The sequence below is a fragment of the Crinia signifera genome, chromosome 1 (genome assembly GCF_055691185.1).
Source record: "Crinia signifera chromosome 1, ASM5569118v1, whole genome shotgun sequence".
Taxonomy (NCBI): Eukaryota; Metazoa; Chordata; class Amphibia; order Anura; family Myobatrachidae; genus Crinia; species Crinia signifera.
The window spans coordinates 406318968-406328477 of NC_139217.1; the positions used below are offsets into that span (position 1 = coordinate 406318968).

The 9510-nt window shown below is 41.7% G+C and overlaps 1 protein-coding gene and 1 long non-coding RNA gene across 2 annotated transcripts; one reads left to right on the forward strand and one right to left on the reverse strand.

Annotated features, from left to right (window-relative positions):
- Window positions 1–1240: 1240 nt before the first annotated feature.
- Window positions 1241–4358, forward strand: LOC146016361 (uncharacterized). The gene is made up of 6 exons (XM_083151726.1): window positions 1241–1493; window positions 1677–1841; window positions 1922–2585; window positions 2968–3222; window positions 3349–3471; window positions 3565–4358. Exons 1-6 carry the CDS (start codon window positions 1338–1340, stop codon window positions 4245–4247), a joined length of 2046 nt encoding a protein of 681 aa, XP_083007852.1. The 5' UTR covers window positions 1241–1337; the 3' UTR covers window positions 4248–4358.
- Window positions 4359–6951: 2593 nt separating this feature from the next.
- LOC146016377 (uncharacterized) lies at window positions 6952–7763 on the reverse strand. The gene is made up of 3 exons (XR_014449275.1): window positions 7724–7763; window positions 7449–7586; window positions 6952–7368 (listed from the first exon to the last, which is right to left on the reverse strand). It is a non-coding gene; the product is annotated as an uncharacterized LOC146016377 (long non-coding RNA).
- Between the last annotated feature and the right edge of the window lie 1747 nt (window positions 7764–9510).

Genomic DNA, 9510 nt, shown 5'->3' on the forward strand with positions numbered 1-9510 from the left:
GGCTGCAGGGCTGCTGAATGATGTCTTTGGGGTACCATGTGGGGTCAATATTGTCATTGTCCCTGTTTTTTATCCACCACACATCAGGGTGTGGCTCTTAACCTACTGTACACTTGTAGTAAGGTTTGTTTGGGGGCTGCAGGGCTGCTGAATGATGTCTTTGGGGTACCATGTGGGGTCAATATTGGCATTGTCCCTGTTTTTTATCCACCACACATCAGGGTGTGGCTCTTAACCTACTGTACACTTGTAGTAAGGTTTGTTTGGGGGCTGCAGGGCTGCTGAATGATGTCTTTGGGGTACCATGTGGGGTCAATATTGGCATTGTCCCTGTTTTTTATCCACCACACATCAGGGTGTGGCTCTTAACCTACTGTACTCTGCTTGTAAGGTTTGTTTGGGGGCTGCAGGGCTGCTGAATGATGTCTTAGGGGTACCATGTGGGGTCAATATTGGCATTGTCCCTGTTTTTTATCCACCACACATCAGGGTGTGGCTCTTAACCTACTGTACTCTGCTTGTAAGGTTTGTTTGGGGGCTGCAGGGCTGCTGAATGATGTCTTAGGGGTACCTTGTGGGGTCAATATTGGCATTGTCCCTGTTTTTTTGCCACCACACATCAGGGTGTGGCTCTTAACCTACTGTACACTTGTAGTAAGGTTTGTTTGGGGGCTGCAGGGCTGCTGAATGATGTCTTTGGGGTACCATGTGGGGTCAATATTGGCATTGTCCCTGTTTTTTTGCCACCACACATCAGGGTGTGGCTCTTAACCTACTGTACACTTGTAGTAAGGTTTGTTTGGGGGCTGCAGGGCTGCTGAATGATGTCTTCGGGGTACCTTGTGGGGTCAATATTGGCATTGTCCCTGTTTTTTTGCCACCACACATCAGGGTGTGGCTCTTAACCTACTGTACACTTGTAGTAAGGTTTGTTTGGGGGCTGCAGGGCTGCTGAATGATGTCTTTGGGGTACCATGTGGGGTCAATATTGTCATTGTCCCTGTTTTTTATCCACCACACATCAGGGTGTGGCTCTTAACCTACTGTACACTTGTAGTAAGGTTTGTTTGGGGGCTGCAGGGCTGCTGAATGATGTCTTTGGGGTACCATGTGGGGTCAATATTGGCATTGTCCCTGTTTTTTTGCCACCACACATCAGGGTGTGGCTCTTAACCTACTGTACACTTGTAGTAAGGTTTGTTTGGGGGCTGCAGAGCTGCTGAATGATGTCTTTGGGGTACCATGTGGGGTCAATATTGGCATTGTCCCTGTTTTTTTTCCAACAAACATTAGTGTGATAAGTTGAGATTGAACATATTTCACTTTCATTCATAGAAATGTTGAGGAACTCTCAAAGACATTTCAATGAGCAGGAAGCACATTCGGATGATTCCCGGAGGTTATCCAATGAGTCAGGGCAAGACACAGAGGAAAACAATGTGCCCGGTCCAAGCACAAAAGAATGCAACAAATTAAGGAAGTCCAAAAGAAAGGTAATGTTCTCCTCAATTTGTACCACCCCACTATTGCATTCACATGCACTGTCCATTAAATGTATTTAATTAATTTTCATTTTCTTATAGGCATGTCACAATTGTTGTCCGACTTTACCTGTTATTTTACATTGATTTTATATTTATTGTTTCAATGGCTGCATGTGTACATTATTTACGCAGACTTCAAGAATGAGAAGCCCTAATCTTTATGAAAATTCGACATCTGAGGAATCGCTAGGAAGATTTGATAATGCTTGGGAGGACAGTGAAGAATTTAGATTGTGGCGATCAAAAATATCATCATCTCGCCGAAAGGAAAATACTTCTGCAAATTCTCAAACCAAAGTAAGTTAAATACTGTATACTTCTTGTTTTTATTTCAAAAGAATGATGCTAATATTTTGGCTTTGTATCTTTTTTATTAGCAAAATGAAGAAACCCATTCTCGTAGGCATGATACAACTGTTCGACACAGGCGTCAAGAAGATGGTCACCAACATGAAATACGTTGTACAGAACCACAAGCTCCAAGGCATACAGGCAATCGTGATAATGATGGAAATTCAGATGCAGGTGGATCACATAATTCTCCCGGAGATGGATCTGCAGAAGAAAACTGCAAGAAGATGCAGAGAGGAATCCGTTTCAATGAGTCAGAAAGCTTTGCCTTAGTTGATTTAGTTGATCGTTACTACGACATGCTATTCGGGCCAAGGGCACAAACTACTGCTCCTAGACAAAAAAGAAAAATATGGAACACAATTGCTGAGAAAGTAACATCGATTTCTGGAATACGCAGGGATGCAAAGCATTGCATGAAGAGATATAACGACTGCCGTCGTCAAACTAAAAAAAAATTAGGAATTCAACGAAGGCACGAAATGGGGACCGGTGGAGGGCCGGAACTGAAAGTGAATTGGCTTTCATGGGAGGAAGTTATAAAAAAAAGATTAAACCCAATCATGGTTACAGGCGTAGCAGGCAGAATTGACTCCAGACGTCAGGGAGATTTTGTGCACGAAGAGGAGCCTTCCAGAAGGAAAAGAGGATCTGTAATGAAAGACAGAAACAATAAAAGAAGGCAAATAGGTGAATACAATTTTATTTTACACTTCAAGTTTCAGGTATGACCCAAACACTCTGGTCTGAGATGAAACTTGATCGAAACTGAGGTTTAAGCCAAATTCTCAAGTATGTATGGCTGCCCATTGTGTGCTGCCACACGCTATACTGCGTCAATGTCACCTGGAAAGCTATTCGTCTGCAGGTTATTTTCGCAGATGAACAGCATTTATGATGGCGTTACAAAGTGCTCGGCTATGCAACGCTGTCGACACACTATACTTTGTTGATGGGTGGTGTTTTGAACTACTAGCAAAAAAAATCAGTGCTTATTGACCTGATATTGTTACATAATAATTTCATAAGTATTTCTTCTAAATGATAATAATTTTTTAAATTATATTTGCAGATGATCGTCCAGTTATTGGTCAAAGCATTTGTAATGAAACAGCTGTAACAGCACTTCAAAAGAACGCCTTTACACCCAGTAGAACCCAAGAAATGCTAAGCATACCAAGTTGTTTTTTAAGTTCAGCGGAGACTACTTTCCAGGGTTTTGAAGCAAGTTTACCTGAAAAACAAACATCATCAAGAGATTTGCATCAAACTAAATCACGAGGAAACAGTGTTGATTCAGTAGAAAATGCACCAACACCGACTGAAGGTACAATATTTATTTTTCCACAGTTGAATGTCCATGGTGTACATATATATATATATATATATATATATATATATATATATATATATATATATATTGAAACAACTCAATTTATAATTTTATTTATAGATGACAATCCAATGAACATTGCAGGAATGTCCTCCTGTATTGATCCATGTTTTAGTCCAGATTTGATCGGAAATAATTCCAATGAAGAGAATGATGAGCATCAAGCAGCTTCTACACCAATTGGTAATTAGTGTTTTGATAAATAACATTCATCTAAAAAACTCTTAAATTACTTATTAAACCATATAACTGTAATTTGTTTAACTTTATTCACAGCAAGACAGCCAAGGGTGCAAGTAACAACTAGCAAAGAGATTCCAGATGCAGAATATCAGCACATCCTTGCTCTCTCTGATCAAATGCAGGATCGACACAAATCATTCCACACTCTTTTACAGCAAAGTATGGGTAGCCTGGAAACTTCATTAACAGAATTAATTACCACAGTGCAAGAGAATGAAGTTAACCGTCAAAAAGACAACAAAGCATCTCAGGATATTATGATAATCATGGCGACTGCGCTTAACAAATTAGTAGAAAACACATCATGTCAAGCAAGTAGTCTAATGCTAATTTCAGAGGCAAATCAACATTCTGCAACATATTTGAATGTGATGGCAGAATGCCAACGTCAGACAGCATCAAGTTCTGTTTTGATTGCCACATCTTTAAAATTGATTGTTGAGAACATGGCCAATAAAGCTCAACGTAGATCGGATTCACACCATGCTCAAACAAGTCATCAACAGTTAGAACGAAAGACCACTGCCCTTACAGCAGGTTCAGCAACCTATTCATATTCACAAATGTATACGGGGTTTCCAGGAATGTTGCCACCGGGCCGTTATCCTCCAACAGCAACAGTATCTGGGCAACCAATACAATCACCTTCCACGACTGAGAAGCTGGCTTCAAAGATCGCTGAAAATGAAGAGGAGTGTATTACACCACCAGAATAGGGTAACATTTTTGTCCATCTAATTTTTATAAAAATATCCTTTTGAGCACTTCCCATTCCATCACGGCAGTGCCCTTTGTGCGAGTTCTCACCCACATCCCATAATGGAATGTAGGTGAGAAGAAGTACAGGGTACTGCCATGTTGGGATGTGTTAATGGCCTTTTCAGCTGTATCTGCTTGTACCCACACTTCCCATTCCATCACGGCAGTGCCCTTTGTGCGAGTTCTCACCAAACATCCCATAATGGAATGTAGGTGAGAAGAAGTACAGGGTACTGCCATGTTGGGATGTGTTAATGGCCTTTTCAGCTGTATCTGCTTGTACCCACACTTCCCATTCCATCACGGCAGTGCCCTTTGTGCGAGTTCTCACCCACATCCCATAATGGAATGTAGGTGAGAAGAAGTACAGGGTACTGCCATGTTGGGATGTGTTAATGGCCTTTTCAGCTGTATCTGCTTGTACCCACACTTCCCATTCCATCACGGCAGTGCCCTTTGTGCGAGTTCTCACCCACATCCCATAATGGAATGTAGGTGAGAAGAAGTACAGGGTACTGCCATGTTGGGATGTGTTAATGGCCTTTTCAGCTGTATCTGCTTGTACCCACACTTCCCATTCCATCACGGCAGTGCCCTTTGTGCGAGTTCTCACCCACATCCCATAATGGAATGTAGGTGAGAAGAAGTACAGGGTACTGCCATGTTGGGATGTGTTAATGGCCTTTTCAGCTGTATCTGCTTGTACCCACACTTCCCATTCCATCACGGCAGTGCCCTTTGTGCGAGTTCTCACCCACATCCCATAATGGAATGTAGGTGAGAAGAAGTACAGGGTACTGCCATGTTGGGATGTGTTAATGGCCTTTTCAGCTGTATCTGCTTGTACTCACTTTTTACCCACACAACAGCAATTTGTTTAACGCTTTATCAATATCATTTCAGATGTCCATTTGAGGAATTGTGAAGAAAACAAGAATTTCTTTCAAAGTTTAACCAGTTTTAATTTTATTTTTTCTGGAACAAAATTTGTTTTAAAATCTCTTTGACTTTTTCAAAATTTGGGTTCGATGGTCCGCTTTGAACTGCAGTACAATGTTGAGGTTCATTTCAATATTCTGAAGACAACACCCTTTAAAGACAGAAGAAGTTCGCAAATGTTAGAATTTTTTACGAAATAACAGCATTTATAAAAAATAATCGTAATAATGTTAAATTTTCTGTCAACAAGCAGAAATATGAGTACGCTTGAAAAGTTTAATGTCTGGCTACAATAGTAATGTGCATGTGATATCGCTTATAGGAGATACCTCATTTTAGAGTGACAGAATAAAAAAAAGCTTGTTCAGCATCATCAGTTACTCAGGATGACCAACTTGCACTATTGGAAATATCTTTACAGCCACCAGCGTACAAGTTTTTTTTTTTAATAAAAAAAAAATCAGGAAATATGGTTTGGTTTTGTTCAGATGTGCGAAAAGAACGATTGCTACATTTGCAATGAGTGTTGGTGAATGACAGAATATACTTGGAGCAGATAAGATGGATAAATAATAATACAGATGTTTAGGTGGCACAGGAAAATTAGTGTGCAGTGTAACTAGGTTATCCTTGATTATGCCCCCAGCATGCGCAATGCTTTAACCAGTGCATAATAAAATGCAAAGGTTGCCACAAGATCACATGTCTGCAGATGTGTATTTGTAAATATTGTACTACCTACATAGCTACATATCAGAGACCCATACTTTAATTGGGCATGTGCTAACAACAGAGAAAGGTAATATCTATGGGAGTGTGGGTTTGTGGACATTTCCAGATTACCTTGCCTGGAACTAGAGGTTACAAATCTAATTTAAATAACAGCAGCCTACATTTTCAGAAGATTTTCCAGGCCACCCCTTTGGACAAAGTTTAATTTCAAGAATAAAATATAGATAAATGAATCACGTTTTGCCAAAATGTCATCCGTAAATCAAGTTATATGGTAAGGAAGAATATTAACCTCTGTTTCCTGACATTTTTTAAGAACGGAAGCGCACACACTTTACAGGGGGGCAGGGGTTCAGATTAGCATACTCACCAATTTCATCAGCAGAGGAGCAGATAATCCCACCGTCAACAGATCCATCCGTAAAGGTGAGCAGGCAGAAGGGTCATAACTGAGCAGGTCCGGCAGCCACACAGCACATCCTGCAAGGGAAAACAGACGGGGGGCACAGGTTATTGACTGTTTGGATGGGTAGGAGTCTTGACACCGGATTCCCATGCGCACTGAGCGCACACACTTTACAGGGGGGCAGGGGTTCAGATTAGCATACTCACCAATTTCATCAGCAGAGGAGCAGATAATCCCACCGTCAACAGATCCATCCGTAAAGGTGAGCAGGCAGAAGGGTCATAACTGAGCAGGTCCGGCAGCCACACAGCACATCCTGCAAGGGAAAACAGACGGGGGGCACAGGTTATTGACTGTTTGGATGGGTAGGAGTCTTGACACCGGATTCCCATGCGCACTGAGCGCACACACTTTACAGGGGGGCAGGGGTTCAGATTAGCATACTCACCAATTTCATCAGCAGAGGAGCAGATAATCCCACCGTCAACAGATCCATCCGTAAAGGTGAGCAGGCAGAAGGGTCATAACTGAGCAGGTCCGGCAGCCACACAGCACATCCTGCAAGGGAAAACAGACGGGGGGCACAGGTTATTGACTGTTTGGATGGGTAGGAGTCTTGACACCGGATTCCCATGCGCACTGAGCGCACACACTTTACAGGGGGGCAGGGGTTCAGATTAGCATACTCACCAATTTCATCAGCAGAGGAGCAGATAATCCCACCGTCAACAGATCCATCCGTAAAGGTGAGCAGGCAGAAGGGTCATAACTGAGCAGGTCCGGCAGCCACACAGCACATCCTGCAAGGGAAAACAGACGGGGGGCACAGGTTATTGACTGTTTGGATGGGTAGGAGTCTTGACACCGGAATCCCCTACACAGTTTTGGAATATGGCTAACTCACCAGATTAGACGGAGATGAGATCACTCATCCAAGGTAACCAGGCTTCCACAGAAACATCCTTAAAAGCAGACAATAGAAAGGGATAACCACCAACAACCTGTATGGAAAGTATGTGAAAATGTAAAACAGGACATATGAATTTTCAATCAACAAAAATGTAAATAGATCACATCTCACCTGCATAATGAACAATCTTTTGAAATTTATTATCACTTTAGAGGACTTTTAAATAAAACTTCCAAACACGAAACAGTAATAACAGCAACTGGGCAAACAAACTCAATGAACTGTAATGAACTCCATCAAGAACAAACTCTGTAAAATAAAAGGTAAATAACATTTATGTAGATAAATGATATATTTATATATATATATATCTATATATATATATATATAGATATATAGATATATATGTGTGTGTGTTTGTGTACAGATGATTTGTATATACTCACATGAGAAGAAGGTGTCAATAAGATGCCTTCTGGTCTCTGCTCCTTCTTCCATACCCACAGATAATACCGAAGAAAGATCCCCATCCTGGCTAACACCAGCATGAATATTCACCGGCAAACGTCTTGCGACACAGATATTATGCAGAATGCAACAGGCATTAATAATGCCGCAAACTTTTCCCGGTGAATATAAGAGGGTCCCGCCGGAGATATCTAAACACCTGAACCGGCTCTTAAGTACACCGAAGGTCCTTTCAATTACACCCCTCGATGCAATGTGAACCTCCTGGTATCTTCTTTCGGCATCACCTACAGGATCAGGTAATGGGGTCAACAGCCAAGGTTTATTCGGATAACCCGCATCACCTAAAAGGGATAATTGAAAAGGTATTAGACTTTTTTAATTACAGTAGCAACTTAAAAAAAATAATGAAAACTTACATACCCAACAGCCAGCCATCTGGCATTCGACCTTCCTCAAAGTCCAGGAATAGAGATGACTGGCTTAAAACGAAGGAGTCGTGGGTCGACCCAGGGAAACCCACACAAATGTCCAATAATCTCATTGTGGAATCACACACCATCTGTACATTGAGGGAATGGAAGTGTTTTCGATTCCGATAACATTCTTCCGATTCCCTCGGAGGTGTGAGTCGCACATGGGTGCAGTCTATCGCGCCCAACACATTGGGGAATTTCCATTTTTGAAAGAAACCAAATTTGATCTCATTCCATTCGCTGTCAGTGTCTGGGAATTTTATAACCTGGGTCGTTAATTTACGGAAAGCTTTTATGACCTGGGACAAACAGCGTGACATTGTTGGCTGAGAAAAACCGCATGTCTGGGACAAAGTAGGCTGGAAGGTGCCTGACGCAAAAAATTGCAATGCAGCCAGTAGTTTCTGGAAACCACTGACTGCATGATTTGACCGTACCCGAGGTTCCAGGTCAGCTTCCAACAGATCATACAGCGAATAGATATCCTGAGACGATAAGCGAAAGGTACCTATCACTTCCGCCTCAGAGAGACCGTCCAGTACACGCCTAGTACGATACTGGCGTGGACGTGGAATTGAAACACGCACTGACTCACCAAATGTAGACAGATGCTGACCACGATGCTGATATCCACGCCCCTGACCATGATGCTGATATCCACGTGCCAGGCGACGACGTTTGCATCGCAGCATGTATGTCGATAGGACCATGAACATCACAATCAAGTCAGCAAAATACTCCATTATTGTAGGCAGTGATTGAAAAATAATTATTTCTTCTCCAAAAACGCAAATTGCCCTAAAAAAACGCTTCCAAATACAGCTGACTGCAATAAGCTGCTACTCCCTGAAGTCCCAAACGTAGGAGTGAGGCACTGTGAGGGGTGAACAGCATCTTGGGAAAAAATAACATGTGCTTTACCAATGCATGATGGGAAATCAAGTGTATTAATAACAATTTATATATGCCCCTTCTTAGGAAAACAGCAACTAATAAAGAGGCAAACATTTCTCCAACAAGAATGTTTAGGTTCCGGAGGTTAAAAGGAGGCATCACTCAATAAAAATTTGTATTCGTGACCCATTGGGCGTCGAAATGAAAATGGAGAAACGGATCAAACATGTGCAGATAACAATTTCGTCATCTCACGATTGAATACATTTGTGCGAAAAAGCGAAAAAATCTATAAAAAAAACCACGAAATGTAAGGGTTTGACCAAGCGAAATAAGCGAAACGCAAGCGAAACTTAAAACTTTCGCATGCGTGAAAAATCACAACATTGAATACA